This window comes from Gobius niger, assembly GCF_951799975.1.
Source record: "Gobius niger genome assembly, chromosome: 16".
Taxonomy (NCBI): domain Eukaryota; kingdom Metazoa; phylum Chordata; class Actinopteri; order Gobiiformes; family Gobiidae; genus Gobius; species Gobius niger.
The window spans coordinates 15,744,129-15,767,033 of record NC_136867.1 but is presented as its reverse complement, the minus strand read 5'-3'; the positions used below and the strand labels follow the sequence as shown (position 1 = coordinate 15,767,033).

The 22,905-nt window shown below is 39.9% G+C and overlaps 1 protein-coding gene across 1 annotated transcript in view; it reads right to left on the bottom strand.

Moving 5' to 3' along the window:
* The window catches only part of babam2 (BRISC and BRCA1 A complex member 2), a 53,669-nt gene that overhangs the window by 26,823 nt on the left and 3,941 nt on the right, over positions 1–22,905 (bottom strand). The window contains exons 5-6 of the mRNA XM_079573048.1: positions 11,965–12,159; positions 11,042–11,122 (exon numbers count right to left, since the gene is read on the bottom strand). Coding sequence (XP_079429174.1) covers positions 11,042–11,122; positions 11,965–12,159 — 276 coding nt within the window. The remainder of the gene's footprint in view (positions 1–11,041; positions 11,123–11,964; positions 12,160–22,905) is intronic.

The following is a 22,905-nucleotide window of genomic DNA, read 5'->3' as shown; positions in this document are numbered from 1 at the left end:
GGTGAACCCTTGACCTTGTTGGGACCTCATGGTTATTTAAACAACTGTAAAAAGTTGAGAGTACTCTAAAATGGCAGACTTTGACATAAACTGAACTTTCTTTTGCAGAAGGAACAGCAGCTGTGGGGAATAGTCATTATTACATCAATCAATCTGTCCATGTCAGTTTGACCTCAGTGGAGAAGACGGAGAACACTGGACTCATGCTCATTGTCGATGTAAAATTCAATGCCAAATGTGATAGCTGTCCTCACCATTGCTATATATTGCAATAATTCTTTATTTAAAAACCTACATGCTGTAGCTAGTTTGTTGAGTGTTTTGCAAATAATTATTTACTTTCTAATGAAGCAGTTAATAAAGTGGTTCAAGTGGTGGTTCAATACAAACAAGCAAAAGCACTTCAAGGAAAAGGAGGCAGGCTGAGAATTTCTGCAAAGAATTGCACAAATGAAGGGGCATTTTCTCAAGTAAAAGATAATGCATGTACCTTGTCAGTCTTCAATAGCACGAAGTGTGACTGATTGATACTGCGTTGTTGAAAAAAGTCCTAAGAAGTAGATTAATTCAAAATTCTGTATACATTGGTAATCCAAGGGTAAGCAAAGGCCACAGCTCACAAATGAGCAGGGACAGCAAACATATAGGGCATATAGTTTAGCCTGGAGCCATAGTTGTGGTAAAAAGCCTATAGAAAGCAGAAGACATGCAGAGTGACAAGCGCGTGAGGGTTTAATGAAAGATGAATAACTTGATGTCTGAGAAAAACAAAATGATCAAAAAAGGAGCATTTGAAGGTGTAAAATAGAAGAAAAAACAACAACAACATATAGATGGCTGATATGGAGCGCAGGCGGAAAGTAGGCCAGATGGAAGTAATCCCACAGCGGCGAAGAGAGGAGAGGAGGAAGAGTTGGTGGGGGGTTGGGGGGGGGGGGCTCTCCGGAGACTGGAGATGTGGTGCTCTGCTGGGGGTACGGGCAGGTGGGTGTGCTCGGCGCACAGAGATGTGTGGGCGAGTACACGATGCTGATGGTGGGTGATTGGGAGAGGCAGATTCATAAGGAAGTGGGGAACGATGACCTTTGCAATGGGAGGTCACACCGTCGACACTGATTCACACTTAAAACGAAGAGTACCAGGTTTTTAATTTTCCTTAAGTACCGGTAGTCTTTTTAAGCCTGAGACGTGATGCTACAAAATTCCCAGCAAACCTCCAAAGAATTCCAAGATATGTGTTTGCTCAGATATGCTAAGCTCTGAGAATTTCTAGGAATCAAAAAAGCTCTACCCCAAAAGTATTCATTTCAAAGTTGGATTTCAGTCATAAAAAGTCTATGAGGTGTAAAAGGGCAAACTACCCAAATTATTATTATTATTAGATTATGGATGTGTAACAGAGTTTAGACAATAATGCAAGCTGTCCCAGAACACTGAAGTGGACATATCATGCATATTGGTGTCTAAAAAACATGATGAAAACATGTTTTCAGTTGAAATAATGTCTGTGTTAAGAAAATACAGTGAGAGATTGGGCTGATCAGGAATTTCAATAGGCCTGAAGTGTCCTTTTGTTGGCAAAATGGTAAAAACAAGCTTTCACTTTCAGATAACGGCATGCTAACAGATTGATGGATGAACAAAATTCAGAAACAAGTCCGATGATGGATTATCATGGGCTTTAAAAATGTGGGGGACAGTTTTGTGTTTCATCTATGCAACAAAATCCAAGAGATGCAGATTGGGGCGCTTCAGCGGGAGAAGAAGAAATGACCAAAGTGAACAGGATCACTCAAAACTGCTTGATCGAAGCCTCTGTAAATACATATTACTATAGGTATGTTTCTGAAGAGAGAACAATGTTATATAACATTATATTACAAGCGGTAAAAAAAAAAAAAATATTTGTATTTTTTTTATGTATTCTTTATTTAACCAGGAAAGTCCCACTGAGATTAGAAATCTCCTTTCCAGGGGAGTCCTGGCCCCAGAGGGGAACCTATTGTACATGTGGGGGAAACCGGATTACCCGGAGGAAACCTACGCAAGCACGGGGAACACATGCAAACTTCACACAGAAAGGCTGTAAAGCACAAGTGCTAACCGCTCCGCTACACTGCCACCTGAATAATACTCCTTTAAGGTTCATTATTAAAAAATGGGAGCAAAATGAACAAATGAAGAGAAGCTGAATGAGACAAATGAACTACTGCTGGGTGAATGGGCTACAGATGAGACACACTTCTTGCTTCCATGTCTGTCATCATACCATGAGGCAACGTTATGACTCAGTTACAGCAAGTAATATGTTGTTTATCATATGCAAACAATTATCAATGCACCCGCGTCACAAGCAGTCTGTGGCATTAGTCACTGCATATGGTCCACACCTAACGGGCCAAACGGAGTCATCATCAATGGGATGCTACTGTGTCAAATTCCCAGTAGAAGGTAATTTCTAAGGAAATCACAAAGGAAAAGGCAGTCAAAGGAAGGAAAGGTCAGGGGGCTCATGTTAGCGTTAGCTGCTAACCACCTCTTCATGCGAAGCTGCATTGGTGCCACTGTCATGTGTCACAACATGGACTGACTCCTGCCCCCGGGCCACGACCTTTGAGACAGCCCGCCTGTCACCGCGGCAACAGGAGATGTTCAGGAAAGTGCCAGCTCACTGGAGAGGAGTGAGGGAAAGGCAATAAAAATAAAACACACAACCTTTGACCTTAAAATATTATTTGGTAAACTTTGACGACTTGTGAAAACATCCTCAGTGTGGTTCATACACAGAAGCTTTATATTGAGAGGAATCTAAAGCCATCTGCTCCCTTCTGAGAGTTCACATTTCACCACTGACCTTTAGGAGAAGTGCGTGGGCAAAAGGCTTGTGCCTGTGCTTGATCAAATGTCTGCATTAATGGACAACAGTTACACCACTCTCTCCACTTTGATAAACCATTATTTACATTGTGACAAGACAAATGTCCTCTTTCGGGACTATAAAGTTTATCTTGATCTTGATGCAACAACAGAAAATTAATTGTCCAAAGGTATTAAACAACACACAATCATATGTTTTCTTTCTTTGAGTTTTGTTTTAATCAATGTAGGGGTTGGAAAAATGTCCAGAGAAGTCAAGGGGTTTGTGTATAGACATGTCACACGGGTCAAAAACAAGTGTTGGTGGGGTAGAAAAACTTTTTGTAAAGCTATGCTATTGATAGCCAGGTTAACCAGAAACCCTGACAGGCGGTTGCAACCTGGCCACATTATTATGTCAAGTCCTGCCTGCTTTTCCTGCCTGAGCTGCCCTGCCCTGACAGGTGCACCCAAGCCACAGAGAGAGAGTCACTGAGCCGCCTACATGCCCACGCACAGCATCAAGACTTAGCATAAACAGACACACCGCGTTTTTACAAGCAATTGGAAGATTTGAAATTCAAATGTGGCCTATAGTGTGCGATATATCATTATACCCAGTAACATTCAAATGTTTGGCCAACTCCAGTACATAAAACTCCTCAGAGGAGTGAGTCAACAACGGGGCACTAATGGTTATGTCATAACCAAAGACTAAGCTCAAATATTTACATTTGGCTCAGTGTGTTTTAGGGTGTGGGCACGATCAACCACAAATTGATATTTACATGAACAAGGATCAAGTGCTTTTGGGTTTCTATGGGCTTTCTATTTTTAACATAAGGCTGAATCTATCACTGCAAGTTCAGGCACAGCTTGGGGAGTTACTGTTAATATTAGAGAGATATTTGATACCCAAGTGATTTGTGCTGTTTCCCCAAGAGTCTGCATGGTTTCATTATTATCAGTACTAAATTAAATTCTGATATTTTATGACTTCTTTATGTCTGAAATGATTAAATCATTCTGCACAATCAATGAAAGCATAGGATTTTTTTTTAACTTTGATAAATGGGTGAACTTGAGTTTTAATGCACATCTGAAAATACTATAATATGTAATAGTTATCTGGTTTAATAAGCAGGAATGAGGGTCACCAGTTGCTCAGTGTCATAAAAGTTAAGAGCGTTCTGCTTTTTGGTGCCATAATCATCAGTAAGTCGACAATGCTGACTTAACAAAAAGGGCCAGGTTGCATGCGCCAATAGTGATATTAATGGTCCTGTCAATTATCCTCAAAGACAGCCTGTTTACACGGCAGTATACAGCTGTGCTTTGATTTGACTGAAATAAAGTGGCGTGTGTTGTTCAGTTCGTGACAGTCTGAAGCACATAAGATGAAAGCCAAGCTACCAATAACAAAAGAAACATCACGCAGACTCCTTTTCAACTTTGTGCGCATGATGCTTTCTCAGAACATGCTCCAGATGTTACTTACAACACCTGGCAATATAAACAGCATGGGGTCTAGAATATATAGACATAATAAATCATTATTGTTCCATCATGACTGTAATCAGTGTCCTGTCATTTAATTTCCTCAATTGGAATGATTTCTCAGTAAATCTACATATTTGTGGTGACACCTTTCAAAATGCTACGCAGGAGCAGAAACGGGCCACTCAACAAATGACGAAAAGTTACGTTAGATAATAACCCAAAACCCACAAATACAATTTTGCAATGAGTATCTTGCAACATAGCGATTTCAGCTTGCAGTGTCAGCATATAGAACTGTGGCCAGTATTTCCTCCTTATGGACACATAGCAAGAAGGAGATATCCCATTTTTCGATGGGTAATTGCAAAATGTTGCATCTTACAATAAAAATTATATATTTATTTGCTTCATTTCCGTTTTAGAGCCGTTGCTCCTGACATTTAAATCTGTCTTCAAGAGCATCTCGAGTTAGAATACATCCACCATTTAAAAGGCACATAATTGTTTATCTGCGTGGAAGCACTGACTGGCCTTTCAGATTTCAACCGTACACTGCATTAGTGAAGCCCAAACTGGCAATTACTTGACAATGTCTTTTGGGCAACTTGCTTTCCTACTAAATGCCATGTCTCAGTGCCATATGGATAATTTAACCACTGAAGAAGAAATAAAAGACTTGTAGAAAGCTTTTATGTATTTTATATTTTGACGAAAGTGATATGGGGTTTGGCTAAATTAATCAAAAAGGTTGATTATTTATTTATTATATGAAATTGCAAATATAATTAGTAGTGCAATTAATACTAAATGATTAGCACGTCATATTTCAAGTAAAATATGTGGAACGTCAAGATGTGGCAGATAGGGCTAAGCCAGGGCAAGAATCAGCTCTTTAAGGATTATGGGAGGAGCCTGCAATTATTTTATAGCTCTTAAGATTCCTGAGCTCTTAGTCAGTGTTTACCATGCAAGGGCAGGGCAAGGCCACAAATTACCTCTACTCACAGTGGCACCAAATGCTCGATGGTCACGCACAAGCAACACGTGTTGGGGGTAACGTATTACAAAAGTAACGAGTTACAAGAATATATTACTTTTTTTCAGTAACTAAGAAGTACAACATACTTACTCAAGATACCGGAATATATTAGTCATTGCAATTCAAGTGCATTTAAATGTATGAATGAAAAAATCCAAACTCCCCCCAAATAACGGACACTGGTATATCTGGTAGATCTGCAGTTGCGTGTAGCTAGAGTCGTCAAAACAAAACTGAGCGAATGGGGGAAAGAGAAGGAAAAGGACAATTCTGACTGCACTTTTGCTCAGTGGCATTATTACTATATTCAGTTTATATTTTGCCAAAAGTAACTCAAAAGTAACTCAAAGTAGTGCAACTCAGCTACATTTTTGAAACAGTAACATGTAATACATTTTCATAGCTGTAAGTAATATATTACAGTTTTAAAGTAACTTGCCCAACACTGCATTAGCATAGTAAAACACCCAGGTGATCACATACTATTTGAATTCAATTGACTAAGCAGTGCTTTCTGATTTATCCTTTAGTCATAAAACGATGTTGCGTGCGTCACGTCATTCACATGTTGGTTGAGGTCATCTGCCCGGGCACATCCGTACTCATGCATTTATTCCTTCACGTACTCGCCACAGTGTTGTTTTCAAGGTCTGTGCACAGCATTACAAAAGCCTCATGTGACACACAGAGCTATCTTCAGCCACTTCTCCAAAAGTCCAACCGCCACGGAGCACCAGGCTCAGGAGCGGTTGAGGGATGTGCAACAATTATGTGGCATTACAAAATACCAATGAAAAGTAACCACAGGAGAAGACTGGAAATGTGTCCACGGTCTATGGATGATCACGCAAAATGAAGATGAATACAAGAAAATGTGTTGTCTTTTCAGCAAGGATGAACAACATACATCTTATACATTGTGGACTTCGGGTCACACTTCTCTTAATCAGTAGAAAAGGCTTTGATTGTTTTTGATAAGTGCTGCATAAACAAGCACAACTTTATAAGGGAATGGTGCTCTTCAAAACGAGCCAATAAAGGTGCTGACTGAGGTGAAGCGTGGGTGGAAAATATCAATCTTGCATTATACTACATAACACCCACCTAATTAACCCCAGAATAAAAGAGTGCAAACCTCATGCTATTTATATTCTGACATAACCTTTTTACCAGTGAAGATAAACACAGGTCACATGGAACTGTTTTTAAAATCTAAATTAGACAACATTAGAGCAGAGGTTAATTATTCAAATGACATTTCAAAACGTGTGCTGCTGCGATGCCTCCGGGGTAAAAGGCAGACTAAATATGATTAGTGCAGAAAGGTGCAAAATATAAAAAAAAACACTGCCAGGCAAAACAGGGGCATTTATCAAGATGCCAGAAAAAGACAGGGGGTGAAAGAGTATAGCCAAAGATTGTTCTCAAATGTACGTTTTGCTACTTAAAAATGATATGACAAATGGGAAAAAGCTCTCATGATTATAATAGCCACTCAACAGAACATTCAGGTCATATGTTGAGATGCCAAAATGGTTACTAAACTGGCTTAAAAATGTGATAAAACACACACATACATGCCAAACACACTCCTAAAGCATCAACAATACTTATTTTAAGTGGATTGTCAATTTAAAGCACTCACAAGCGGACCTAATGTATCAAGTCAAAGCAAACCAGCAGTATTTCCATGAGGAAGACCTGCCGTTTTCCCGAGTGACCACTCACCAGTCAAGTTTGAGGAAAGACCAGTGAAAGACCAATGCAATGATATATGGCATAAATAAAAGGTGCTGAAGCTAAATGATGTAAAACTATGTATTTATGATGCATATGGAAATATTGCAGTTATTAAAAGTAATGACTGTAAACCACAATAAAATAACGATTACATTTCTTGTTTAGCGTTGATTTGCATGCAGATTACTCGGATTTACTCACTATTTATCTAAATAAATAAAAAATAATAATAAGTAATTCTTGGCCACGTTCTTTGGGTTACATTTGACAAGTTACACATTTATTTACTTTATGCTAACCATGCCCGAGGCGACCACTCATTTAAAAAAAACGCGTATACTACAGCAAACCGTGACAGGAAACGAAGGGGAAGTGCAGGAGTCGGCGACACTGGCAACTGCGGATGAAAAGCCCAAGGCTGCGTTTCACCCTGACCCTCCCCTCGTCTGCATCCGCGCGCTGAGCCTCCGAGGTTAAAGTGTGTGTGTGTTAAAAAATGGAGGGGTGGGGAGTGGGCTGAGACAGAGACCAAAATAATTAGAGTAAAAATAATTAGACGCTAAATGGTCTTGTTGAAGCGTGCACGGAAAGTAAGAGACAAAATGGGGAGACAGCGATGCCAGAGGCGAAACACAAGCAGGCCTTAGGTGAGCAGGAGAAAATGACCTTCGAGGCTTGGGGAGGAACACAACATAGCAAATTTGGGAGTGAATGTGCTGCCCTGCCATTAATGCCTATTATTAATGCATAGTTCAAAAGACATAAGGAAAATACTAATACACTTCTGTCATTTGGTCACCTAAAATCCTTTGAGATCAACAATGTTTCTGAATGCATACGCAAACAGACAAACACTTGCAGGCTGAGCTGGAGCTGGTGACATGGGTCAGTGCCCGCGAAGAGAACAAAGCACAAGTGAAGCGAGAGCACTGTCTTCAGTCACGAATGTGGTGCCACTCTGCACTGATCGCTGTGGATGTTTTCAAAGCAATGCACTCACGGGAGGAAGGGAGGATAAGGCAGAAAGATGGAGAAACGTGTCTCAAAGGGCACTTTTCACAGGTAATGGTCAAGAGGTTAAAGGTTAAACTGCCCAAGTGACCCAGCGCACTTAAGAGAGCAGTGGTAAACCTTCATGTATTTATCCTCCTTACTCTGTGTGTCCTAACTGCTCACGCTTCAAACCCCCCCCCCCCTGCTTTAAAATAAATAAAGTAAATGAACTCAAATTCCTGGCCGCTCCTCCAGGCCAGCGGTCCACAGAGGAAGGTAAACATGTCCGCGCCGTGCGCTCAGACTTGCAGGATGCTGCAGGTAACAGTCGTCCTCTACAGCTCGGCGCCCACCGTTCAGCCGCGGTGTGTGGGGTAGCCTATGTCTGAACACATTTCCACTCCGCCGCTGAATCCCCCCCCCCTCTACCGTAACACAAGGACATCCGCCAGTTTGATGGCTAGATTCAAATCAGGGTCAGCGGTGCGACCTCTACCTGGCTGTGGGCCTACCTTATGTGCACAAAACAACACGTCTTTTATATTTTTCTTGTTGCACAGGCTGATCCGCTGATAACGCGCGGTAAAGTCTGATTCTGATTTCCACCCATGAGAAAAGAGCTGCACCTGCTATTCAAATGAGCACAAAGGGCAACTGGTATTTTTACTAAAAAACACAAAATGCTTTACCCTAGTGTGATGCAAGGTGGCTAACTACAAGTATTTAAACAGGATTTTTGGATAAGCAGGTCTCAATACTGCAGTCCCTGCATTAACTATAGCCCTGTAGCTAAAGCTGAATATGTAAAGCAGAAATTAATTGAACTGGACAAATGAATAAATCATAAATAGATTCAGAATAGTGGGGATTTCGTGGGAAGTAGAGAGTGAGAGAAATGTTTGAATAATGGACAAGAGTTGTGTGTTGTTTAATTTCTCAAAGCAAGTATGAAGTTGGGGACTGACAAAGTATATAATGTGATGCGATTGTATATTTGTTTTGTCGCACTAACAAGTTTACCAATGACATTTATGCCAATGGCTTTAATAGTCCGAAACCATATTCTGTTTACGATTCAAATTGGATGGCGCTGACATTTGTTTGTTGTATAGAAATACGGATACCACCAAGTTAACAATACACAAAAGCTACTGACTCGAGACAGCATTCACACCGACACGACTAATTACATGACAACTGTCAGCGTGAAAATCCAGGTCATTGGTTTGGCATGCTTTACACCGCTGTAAGGGTCCGGTCTATACGCTGCCTAGTCTTGCTGCTCCATAATGCGGAGGTGGACAAGGTGTAGGCTGATGTTCATTACTTTCTTCTCCTGTGCGCCAGCTGTCTTCCTCAGTCCTCAGCGCTCCCATTGGAGGTACTATGTATAACCTGGCTGCCAAATACAGCAGAATACTGTGAGGTTTATGTGCGCGTATAGGCTCAATTTAGGATATGATCAGTATGACAGGAATGCACGTCCAAATCCCGGATTTCTTCTCTTATGAAAACACTAAATATTACATACTCGACACTGTGCCACTGGCTGCATGGCAACCACCACCAACAGTTCAAGATGTCAGCGTGCCTGCCTTGATTTTGCTTTAAATTCCCTATGACTTTTGGAAGTGACAAGAATGTTTTGGAAAGGAACAAATCCACAAATACTGTAAATAGGGCTGCATGAAAATGTATATTGAAAACTTTCCTTGAACCTTGCAGTACTATTGAAAAATAAAAGCATTGTTTTTTTTCACAGTCTATTGTGTAAAAACTACTACTGCTCTATTATATGTTTACAATATAGTCAAACTGCGTCAAAATCCAAAACTTAATCAGTGTCGTGTAGAATTAATTTCAAACCCCTGTAGTTTGTATTCAGCTCTTCCTGTTTAACAGTCTGACCTCTCACCAGCCCAGCAGAACCCTGCATACTAAACAACACCTGCTGGTGATCGTCCCTTTGCAGCATCAGGTCCTGAACTGGAAATCTCTACAACTCAAGCTGTGCCCCATCTCAGATCGAAAGAGAAAGAAAACCTCTGAAAGTGAGTTTGACTTTGTACTTTGTCCAGACAACAGTGAAGTACTCCAAGAGACAAAAGGCTGATGTGAGAATGATGAATGCTGCTGTTTGCCTTATGTTTACCATCATTGCTCCTTCACAAACAGAGGCCCGGACTAAGGCCCGCAGCACACCAACAAGGGACGAGCGACAGTGAAGCAAGGACTGGAGGAGCGAGAGAGATCAGCGAAGGCAATTACTAATGCGATAGAGAGATGCAGACAACGACAGAGAGTGAGGGAGAGTGAAGGAGAGGGAGGGCGAGTTAAGCTGCCTGCAGACACCACGCGGCTCAGAGCAGATCCAGAGTGACGGCTCGCTGATTAGTCAACTCACAGCCCCCAAGACTGTGGCCTGCACATTAAAAAAGTCTTCTAATATCCACCGCACTCATGCCAAAAATCTATCTAACAAATCATAATTAGAGCATCCATAAAGGTCGTAACCAAAAATGTATGTATGCTTTGTGAAACTACCTTAAAGCCACAGTGGCAGCAGCACTGTATATTACTTTACATTACATGCTTTCAATTCTAACTGAACGGCAGGGCAAACGGTTTTCCAGTTTACAATGGTAAATCCTGCGTTGATATGCTAACAGTAGCTACCATGTTTTTTTAAAACTGTTGCTTCCATCAATATGCTTCAAACGTTCCCACACTTATTTTACTGACTCATGTATGTGTTTGAGCAGATTGTGCGAGGGCAGGTGAGGGGTGTGATGGGGGATGCTGAACTTGTCTATTTCTGCAGGAAAAAGTTAGCCAACAGTTTCAAAGGTGGCCCATCTACAGTATATAACGTGGGAGTACAACAGTGATGGCACGGACATTACATTGACTTACAGTGGCTTTAAGAAGATAGATGGGGATGTTGTTGAAATCCACGGGAAGTTTCAGGAGGAATCTGGCAGAAAACTCTCCAGTCTGGAAAAAAGACAAGAAGAAACATAAGCATTGATTTAACGATTAAAAGGTGATGTTATTTTAGCTATAAAAGAAAATATTCAGCAAAAGCCACAGTGCGCTGCGCTAATGTTTTAAATACTGTACTATGCAACGTATCAAAATGCATTATTGCACCTTCAGGAACACTTGGTCAGTGACACTGTGGTGAGGAAAACAAGTGAAAAACCACTTCTCAGTTGCAAAATATTACAGGGAAATATCACAACACTTGCTGAAGTGCTGAGCTTTCTTAAACCACAACAGCTTTTTTTTTTACCACAAGGGCCAGTTGCTACATACAAACCACACTGTCTTGAAATTTTACAATGAATTTCCATTTTCTCATCTCTTTACGATCTCTATAGGCATCGCTCAATAGGAGCAGAGCGGCACGGTTTGAATTGGAAGGGGAGTTTTTTTTTTTTAGAATAAACTAGTATAGAGCACATAGTGATCGGCGGGTCTGTCACACCATGAGGCTGAGATCAAGTTACAGCTGTTAGAAACTACTGTTTATTGACAACCTTTTTTTATAAAAATTTTTTGGTTTTGTTTATTAGTTTCATTGTCACTGACTATGTGCAAATACATTAATCTTTCAAACGAAAAGATGCTTGGAATCAGATTTTGTTGTTGCTGATTTCAGTCCTAGAGCAGGAACATAATACATATAATACAAGATTTTCACCTCTCTGTGTACCACATTTGAACAATTTCCGTCATTGTGCAATGAATGGACTAGACTTGACTAGAGTTAGATGCTTTCAAGGTGCTTTCCAAACAAGAAATGGATTTTATTTTTAAAGCGAGTGACCACACACCCAGCTGTTCTTGCGGCCGGCGTAGATCTCCATGTTGCGAGCGTAGCTGGGGTCCTCCAGCAGGCTGTCATACTCAAAGAGCAGGCGGGAGCTCTCGCGCAGACGCTGGCACTGGTACTGGTGGTACTGCTGGATCAGCTCCTTCACCAGCTGGAGAAGACACTCCGGGTTCCCGGCATCCCACTGGACCAAGTGCTGTAGAAGACAGACAGAAGGTAGAATGATATTTCTATTAGAATTCATCATGTTAATACAGCTTTATTATTAATGCCACTGCGTATCCAAGAAAACTACTGAGAAAACTACTATTGTTTGGTGACAGATGGGTAGGGCTTCAAGTCACAAGGGTTTTCAAGAATTAAATTAACACTTCAGATTTAACACAAATGATTACAAAGTTGTACCACCTACAGCCCATATGTGAGCAATTAGTGACGGCAAAGTCATAAAGCGAAGGAACACCACAGGGCAAAAATACACTTGTGAGTTTAAAAGTGTCACATTAACAGCATAATCCCGACAAATGGACGTTCCCATGACAATTCGAGATCTGAGGGAGAGGCTGAGCTAAAGGATGTCCTGTTTCCAAAGAGTGATTTAGCACGAGATGGAAAAGTACAGCGCCAGCTCTAGGCCTTCAGCAGACACTGTGGAATTTTTTGCTGAGGAGAAAATTTAAACAATTGTAGGTGCGACAAGTTGAAGTGGCAGCATATTGCTGCTAATTTCTTAACTGTTGCTAATACAGCAAGTCTAACTGGTGCATGGACTCTCCCTGTATTTAATCTCACCAGTGCTATAAGCCAAATCCCACTCCACCCACGGACCAAGGCCATTAAAAGCAAATAAACATGAGGCAATGATACCAAATACAACCCACAAAGGGCAGGGCGCTATGGCAATCTCAATTTTCAATTCAAAGCCCTTTTACTTAATAAGCAGGGATTTTAATAATATGTTTGTGTAAAAGCTGTGCTCTCAATTGTACAGGACCTGCCCAAAGATTATTAAGCTGTCATCTGTACTTGATGAACGTGAACGTTTCACTTTGCATCCAAAGATACGTCCAACACTTAAACCAGTGTTTCCCAAACTGTGGTAGAGATTGCAGGGGGTCAGGTCATAAAAAATATTCTTTGAGCAAATTATCATCATGTTTGGAGAAGAGTACAGCAACAAATATATAGGTATTTGTGGGGTTTGAGATCATGGACTGGAGGGCCCAGCCTGTTTACAGCACGAGCAGGAGGGCTTCAAGTGAAAAAGACTAGGAACCAATGACTCAAACTACCAAGTACAGATGACGGCTTATCAAGAACGTTTACAAATACGTTTCATTAAAAAAAAGGTTGCCGAGTGATAGTGATGACCTAAATCAAATGAAGCTAAAAAAGAATACTGAGTCACCATTGAGCACTTAGTAAGAGGCTGGTTCAGTGGTGTTTTCAGCATTAATGCTCATGACAAAGATCTGAAAAGTATCAGTGTCTTGGTTAATGTTGGTTCCATTCTGAATACCTACATTGTTCCCAGGCGTCTCAATCAGCTCGGGCCATTTCAAAAAACGCCTGTGTACGAAGGGGCTAAACTGAGACGTGACCTCATCAGACTAGTCTCGCAGCGGTTACCAGCAGGGATTCCCGAAACGTGGGCTAATGCAAACAAGTGAAGGCATTGTCCAAAAAGCAGCGGTGGTGGTGAAGGCCTCGGGGGCTTTAGGAGTGAGCCGAAACTGAGCGGAGACAGTGGGAAGTGCTGCGTCAGGCCTATGACAGAGAATATCAGTGAAACTCCCACAGTGGGGAAGAGGAGGGCGAGCTGGCAACTCGGATAAAGCCAAGAGAGGGCACTGGCATTTTGACTTAGATACTGTAAGGAGAAACCTAATGCCGTCATATGTTCTAAAATTAGACAAAAAAGAATGGGATGCACACTAAATCAGTTTTCTATTTTGTTATACTTTTTGGTAGCACTGTGGGATGTTATAAAATCAAATACCTAATGATTAGCTATAGTTGCCTTGTTTGACAGACTGTGAGGAAATGCAGCACACTTGAAGTTAAACCCAGACCTGAGAATACACCGTCTACCAGATAAGGCACCTCTCTAAAATGGTTAATACTTTCAACCATTGTTGCAAATTGACCCAGTTTTCCCAGGAATAAAGTACAAAACACAATGTGTATGACACCTTGATATGATAAATCATGTTTTACTAGGATATAAGTTTCAACATAAACTTCAATACGCTGACATACCATGTAGGAAAGTCCCACAGAAAATTCTTGTGGCACTGTATTTTCCAAGAACAAAAAGTGGAAAAAGAAGCTATCTGCAAGTTTGCATCAGCTGCTTCTATTCTCGTTCACATAATTTCCTTTGAATGAAGCTGTACTGTTTGGCAAAATGACGTTCATACATTAAAGTGTGCTGTTTGAATTGCAGGGAATTCAATGTCAGACAAGATTCACAGAATTCTGAGAATACAGGATACACATTCAGACAGCAATACACATTGTGAAACATTGTTCCCCCAGATTTATTCTTTCATGTGCTCATAGTTTTCTAACAGAATAAAAGACAATCTGAAATGATATAACATTCAACTTAATTTGCACGGTCAAGGAAACATGTTTACACTCTAACATGTATATCTGTTCAGATACAACGTGATCTGTCGTCTCTTAAATTGAACCAGAGGGAAAAGTGACTAATACTGAGTTTATCTATTTGTAACAATCAATCTAATAGTATTTGTGACAACTACATAACAATGCAATCATTAGGTTATAATACAGGTGAAACTCAGAAAATTAGAATATCGTTCAAAAGTGCATTTATTTCAGTAAATCAACTCAACATTTGAAACCAGGGCTAAACGATGTGGACGAAATTTCATATTTAAATGGAAATGGTATATTATGAAATTTCATATCTCTATATTTATTTATGCCAGATATCTCAATTGCCCATTGGTATGAATAAAGTTGTTTTGATTTGATTGAGATTTTGATATCGATACGATACAATATATCTACGGATTCGGAGAAAACCAAGCATTTTTCAGAAAAATAAAAAACATCATAATACAAAAGAGAGCCATTTTTTTAAATGAAAATCTATATTGTTTATATCTTACTTTTTCAATATCAATATCTTGAATGTTCTCGTTATCGATAACGATAACCCTATTTGAAACCAATATATGATATAGACTCATTACAAGCAAAGTGACATTTGTCAAGCCTTTGTTTGTTATAATTTTAATGATTATGGCTTACATTCCATTTTCAAAATCATTTTCTGAGATTTTTAAGTTGGGGTTTTTACAAGCTGTGAGCCATAAAAATCAAAACATAACAAATAAAGGCCACACATATCTCACTTTGCATGTTCCGTCATATATCAGTTTCACAGTTCAAGCTGAACTACAGAAACCAGTGCACTTTTTAACAACGTTTCACTTGTATACAGTGTAGGCACAATGGAAGCATGACTTTAAGATTCCTTAATCAAAATGCTGGCAACTACACATTCTGTTTATATTCAGAAACAAAAGAATTCTATAAAACATTAGAAAAAACACCTTTAGCCAAGGAAATGTAGTTTGTAAGCATGAGGTTTGCTATTATGTGAAAAGGCTATGGCTAATAACAGCAGAGTGCACTCGTTGTCTCCTCTCGTACTGAATGTTCTGACCACGAGTTAACAAGGTAGTGGTTGGACGCTGCAGTGGATCTTTGGTCAGATGGAGACGGAGCGAGACTGAAAAGCACTGAGCCAAAAAACAATGTCCATGTGTTGTATATGTATGTGTGTGCATCCTCACCAAATTGATTTTACACGCTCTACTGAAGGCAGTGTGTGCCAAAACAAATAAACGTGTTTCTTCATGAATAGAACAAGCCTGCACAAAAAGAACGTATTTGAGTCACAGAAAAAAAGAGAAGATCAAATAAAATATAGGTTAAGGGAGAGCTGTATAAAGCTAATACGTATGCACAAAATCCATGTTGGACAATAGTGCTCGTGTTACAGCTTTACCTCCAGGGGGTAAACATCAGACCTCAACAATGCTTTTTGTGTCAACCTGGGCTTCATAATCCAATTATTTGTCACCACACGGGGCAAAAGCAGTAAAATATTATTATCCAAGCCTGGCGCATTAAAAAATCCTTTAAAAATATCCCCCATCAAAATAATATGCCATGTAATAAGCATAACTGTAAATCAACACTATTAGAATAGAAAGAAGTAACTATAGTGTTTCAATAATAGGCAAGGACTTCGGAATGAGTAAAATTATTTTGTTGCCTGTAATTATTTTGCATTCACTTAGAACCAGTGGGATTAACTCATAACAGAGCCACATGTGGTGAATGAAAGAATATTTTTGAAGAATTCTAAGCTACAGATACAAGATGAATCCTTTTGGATAGAGATGCATCGACTTTTTTGCTACCTATACTGATATTGGGTTTCGAGTATCTGCCAATACCCGATATTTACAGATACCACTTTCTCAAGAGTGGCTCCGATATCCCTACTTTTGGACACAGTTTTGTCTTTGATTTTTTGATTTGATTGATTGATGTTGGATTTCATGAAAGTCCTGGTCAAAATAAAAGTGCTGGCATGACAAAGTTTGACCTCTTTTCTGCTTTTGTTCCCAGTCCAGGACCATCATGTTCCGTAATTACAATAGTTCAACAGCTTCATCTAATGTTAGCTCGCCGGTACCAGCCAAGACCAACAATACAGTCTGCAAATTAATCCAGCACAATCAATGAAGCCTTCTGTCGGTTTTCAATTATCAAAGTGGATGTGTCTCAAGTGAGGCATCTGGCATTGACCATCTGTGCTTGTTATGCTTTAAATATGTTTCAACAGCCTCAGAGATGGTGTTTGGTTTTATCTGTCCAAAAATAAATCTACAAATGCACCGGACACGGACGCTGGCTCCTGAGTGGACCTCTTCGGTAATGTGCAGAGAGGAAGTGAAGTATCCAAAGACGATGTTTAAAAGCCTTTAAGAACAAAATGTACACCTAAATTGGGCATCTTCACAGTGAATAGACCCAAGTTGACAGAATTATGTCTTCCTGTGCCATCCGTCTGTACCATCTTCGATCCAATATTTATCCGGGGCCAATGAGAGAGGGGCTGGCATCTGAGAAGGCAAGATAATTATATAGGCCAAGAGAAGATATTTGTTTTTACGTCTTAAAATGTGATTTTTATAGATGCTGGCAACCTGATCCAATAAATCGCTGTAGACTTGAAAGTGTGAGGCATTAAAAAACTCCCAAGTATTAAATTAATCTCTGTTAGTCGCTAATTCAAGTGTGGGCTCACACCCTGTTTCGCCCCCGGAGAGTGCCAAGTCTAAGATCAAGCTAAATTGCTCTTGTCATGTGTTTAAGACACTTGGCGCTCTCAGCCGTGCGCTTTTCTCACCAAGATCTGTATGGGCTGTGTCCAACACAGAGCAACTTGTTGACAGAAAAAGCACTTTTCCTCATACATATTACAAGAGGCATCACTGTGTGTTGGTGTTGCTGCCGGAATACTCACTGTCAAATCATTGTCTCAATTAGAAATGAGGCATGCATGTGCTATGTCAGCTTCCAACAGCGTAATCATTTCTTTTTTGTCCAAATTGACATTTTAGTTTCATTCACTTCAACAAGGGGTCAGCAAAGCCTGGCACAGTTGGCATTCAGGGACAATTTTGATTGGCTCGGCCCACACAGCAGACACATATTTTTCTTGTGGGGCAACGGTGGCGCAGGTGGTAGAGCGGGTCGTCTCATCAGAAGGTGGGAGGTTTGAATCCCAGCTCCCACAAATGCACACTGTGGCAAGACACTTCACCCAACTTGTCTCCAGTGTCTGCGTCCACTGGTGTATGAACGAGAGAGTGAATGGGTGACTGGTTCCTTTCCTCTGAAGCACTTTGGGCCTGATTATTTTCAATGACGATCTATTTTATAGATCAAAATTAAGCATTTGTTGCTTAAAGATTTACTCACAGTGGAAAAAGTAACAATTATTTTTACTCAAGTAAGAGTACAGATAATTAATTATTACTTTACTCATGTAAAAAGTACTGTATGATAAAACTACTCGAGGAGGTACAATTTATTCAAAAAGTTACTTCAGTACATGTACTTGAGTAAATGTAACTGAGTACTACCCGCCTGTGGTTGTGGCTACAGACGTGGTTTGTCATGAAAAGTGCATAACTGTGGAGTGAATGGACAAAGACAGAAGCCCTTTGAGAAGGGCAGTAAAGACTTAGTTGAATTCATTACTGATCTTAAGCCCTTGACACCAGAATTTATTTCCAATTATATAAAAAAAATATAATTTATACTATCAGTGTTTTTGCTTTCAAGCAGATAAATTAAGTGGAGTCTTGCAGGAAGCGGTATGTCATGAATTAGCCACACACGGCATTAAGGGGTTAATATGGCTACTTTAAAAGGGTTGTTTTAAGGATTTAAAAGATTATAGAAACTAAATTTGTGTAGTGCCAAGCTTACAGATTCTCTGATGTTAAAATGTGACTGTGGTGCAGTTCTATTTGCCATTATTGCTAACAAACAATAGTTCACTTCCTCAATGCATTTACAAGTGAACACTGCCAGTAATCAAGTTAATAAAAGCTGGAATGTACCGAGGCCGGAAGGAAACAGGAGCACAGTGGGTCCACTCCGCTCAGGTTGACGCGGTTTTGCTTTACGGGACGTCTGAGGTCCATTGTTACAAACTAACAGGGGACATGCTGGAGTGGTACAGAAAGGAAACGCACACACCACAACTTGGCATTCAGGTTTACCAGTGGGTAAGCTCAAGTTGGGAAGGTTTCCTGATCCTTGACGGGAATGGCTCGGATTGGCCGGACACTCTGTTAGCTTTATGGGAGCTGAACAGAAACACTGACAACGTTACAATACATTTGTGCATCCACAGTCAGGTGGGATGTGGGAAGTTATATAGCATGCAAGGGAGAGTCCTAAATCCTTTCAAATTGTACAGGCTGCAAAGACAAAAGCACCATCATACCTGATACAGTACAGGTTGTGTCAGATTTTATGCTAATAGCTGACACTGACAATACATGCTAAATGATATGCTAAACTTAAAGATTTTCTAGTTCAAGGGTAAATACTTAAGATACATTATGATACATCTGATCACAGAGAACCTATCTAATGATCTGTTCTCACAGTGTTCTCACTCTTGAACAAAAAGTCACATTTGGCATTACCGGCAAAAACATTTTCTGTGAGCCAAACAGACCTTTCACAAATGACATGCTTTGCAAAGCATTGTACAATTATAGGTTACATTAAAAGGCAGATTTTTAGCTCAGAATAAGCTCTTTTCAATGGGCTCTCATTTAAAACAAAGGCGGCAAACCTTTAGCCGAATTTAATGGTGAAAAGAGCCAAACAAACCATGTATCCACACATGAAATAAGCAGCTTTAATATCTAACTTAACCAGCCTGTCTCTCAGCACCAAAACCGAGATAGAGCATTGTGTGGGATGGCCAACCTTGAAGGAAAAGGTGTATTTGGGAAGGCTACTCGGTCTGAGGCACGCATTGTTTGACTGAGAACACTGCAACACCCGGGGAACTCCCTGCAGTTTAGAGCCGGCACGGATCACTGAACAAGTCTAGACCGGACAAATGATACACTGTGCACAAAGAATGGGACCGAGGGATGGGATAAATAGTAGTATTAGGGGGAAGTAAGAAGAGGTTTTACAATTCGATCAGGTCATGCACACAGTCTCAAAACGTGTCCTCCTACTTTAATACAAATATGAATCTGCCATTTTTCCTAACCTCCTGACCTCCTAATTTTTCCTAACATTTTAACAGGAACCTTTGCAGTCAATCCAAATCTCTGTCAGTGATGTAAGGTACACATGATTTGTAGTTTGTGAGCTCAGCCAAACCATACAAAGCAGCACGAGGTTGCCTCATGGTGAACTGGCTTAATTAAACACTATTTCCAGTTTCCACCCATGTATCATTTGTGCAGTAGGCGGATCTTTCCCTCAAAATGTTACATGATGGCATGAAGGGATATCAAAGTTGTCTTCAGTTTCAGTATTAGTGGAAGCACAAGGGCAGAGGATGTAACATTCTGTAGAAGTTCTCACCTCTCACCTCTCTTCCTCTTATGTATTTTCTGCTCAGTTTTCTCTCTTTTGTGGTAGTTTCGCTCTCATGGTACTACTTTTGCTATAGTTTGCTATTTTAAAACTATAATGAAAAAAAAAGTACCAAAATGACCCTTATCAAAAGTTTACATACACAGTTTTAATACTGCATATTGCCCCCTTTGACATCAATGACAGGTTGGAGTCTTTTGTGGTAGTTGTGGATAAGGTTCTTTATTTTTTAAAGTGGCCCATTCTGCTTGGTAAAAAGCCTCCAGTTCCTTAAGTTCCTGGGCCCTCCCCACATTTCACCATACATGGCTTCACACAACCACTAACTGTGTGAAAAGAAGAAAAAAAAAGACATTTTGTGTCATCTTTCAAATTCTTTGAAAAATAGTCCAAAAAAACAAACATTCTGCCAAGGTAAGTAAACTTTTGAGCACAGCTGTTAAATTATCATACTGCAAATACATATTAAATACTTTGAGATGGCACATAAAGCCAGCACAAAATGGTTTCTTTCTTACAAAGAAAATTGCTTTAACCACAGTTAAAGCAAGGGTAGGCAGATACAGGTGAAACTCGGACAATTAGAATATTGTTAAAAAGTGCATTCATTTCTGGAATTCAACTTAAACTGTGAAACTAATAGACTCATTACATGCAAACAGAGTTTAAAAATGTTAAAATTCTGCATTTTCCTCCCCCTACATGTTCCAGCAATGTCCTAAGGTGTAGAATGAGCCCAGACCTGTTCACCACAACTGCCTCCAAAATCCTGCACTGTCACTCAAAAAGGTGTTACTTCGGGTCCAAAGTGCCATCATGCATGAGCTTAATATAGAACCTGCAGTTACAAGTAAGACCTGGGGTGGCAGTAGTGAGTATAAAATGACCAACTTGCATCTATCTAGTCTCTTTAAATTGTGTTAATACAAAACCAGGAACAAAATGCAATCGTTTTATGGACATAATATGACAAAATATTGCAATGATTTGGCGATATATTGTGCAACACTGCTTGACTGACTCATACAGATAAAGCAAGGGTAGGCAGATACAGGTGAAACTCGGAAAATTTGAATATTGTTATAAAGTGCAAGTGTGCTGGAAACAAAGTGTGAAACTAATAGACTCATTACATGCAAAATGATCTATGTATCGTATTTATTTGTTGTAATTTGGATTATTATGGATCAGCTTGTAAAAACCCCAAATCAAAAATCTCAGAAAATGTTTTGAAAATGGACAGTAAGCCATAATCATCAAAATTTTCACAAAGACTTTCTCACTTTGCATGTAATGAGTTTATCATATATCAGTTTCACATTGTAAGTTGAATTACAGAAATAAATTAACTTTTGAACAATATTCTAATTTTCCGAGTTACATCTGTATTGCTGTGAGTTTAAATAAATATTACATTTTTATTTCATTAAGATGATGTAAAGTATTAAGGCGTAAATATTGAGTCTATTACAAGTGAAAGTGCATAGATGGTCAACAATTAGCTAAATTCTGTTTAGAACTACAAAGTTGCAGAACATCAGTTGACCTTAATGAATTAGTTGTGACTTGTGCAAAGGGTTTGATCTACTTTAGCAACACTGCAAGAACCTTTTGATCTTACACATTTTTGGGTAGTTTAATTTGTGGAAAGATCTTAATAAAACATAGGCTTGGCAGAACATGCAACCTCAAAGTACAGGCCAAAAACATGAAACAAAGGAGGATTGTATTAAGGGCTGCTGTAGGTTGGTGCGATAAAGTAACAACGATATACTGCAGCACTGATGGCAGGGGAAAAAACATGGCTAAAAGGAGCAGCTAATGATAGCCTTGGTTGACTGTAAACAAGAGCAATATGTTGCTGAGACATCAAGAAGTCAACCTAAAATTACCCCTAATGCTCGCCTAAAATGGCAGAACATTAGCAGGGATGTTACACGTTAGCTGGTTTTGTGTTTTAAGAGCAAGTATGTCAACAATGATGTCCCACCGTTTGGCAAATAAAAGATACTTCTGCAGATAGCTGGCTTGTTTTAGGAGAATTCCCATCATCCAAAATTGGTGGTAAAAACAAGTCCGTGGGGGTGAGGGGCAATCTTTGGAAAACTAATGAAGTGCTGGGAAGTTTTTTAAGGCGTCGAGGGGTTGTACTAACAGAAAAAGTCCTGGAAAGGGGGAGCGAGGGAGGGAGGCGCAGGATTATGAAACACAATATAAGCAGGAGAATAAACAAGTGCCGGGCTGCCGAGCACTGGCTCAGCAGCGGTACTTCCCCTTATGTGCACAGCTGGATCTCACTGAGACGGTGAGCAATACACTCCCCTCTTCTCCCCCAGACACTGACACAAACAGGGGAATTTAGTCACTCCGTGCAAGGCTGCCTTAAAAATAGATGTGGAGTTGTAGCAGAAGCAACAAGCCAAACTCATGAATATTGTGCTGTATGCCAGTTTGCATAATCTTTTCTATGAAACCTATACATAAACATAGCTACGTATAGAAAACAAAGATTCCTCATATATTGATGTCTAATCTTGCACCTTAACTTGCCCTCCATCTGTAATTGGTTTCTTGTACGAGATTTTTGTGACATATAAGGCTTAAAATATTTCATCAGAGGCAGATACACACACACAGGAAGGTCACGGTGGTAAATGTCTCACATCTCAGGCCAAGATAAATGTTTTCGAGAACTTCCTGGTTTTTCCAAATTAGCTTAAATAAGAGTCTGGAGCGCGAGTAGAGAGCTGTG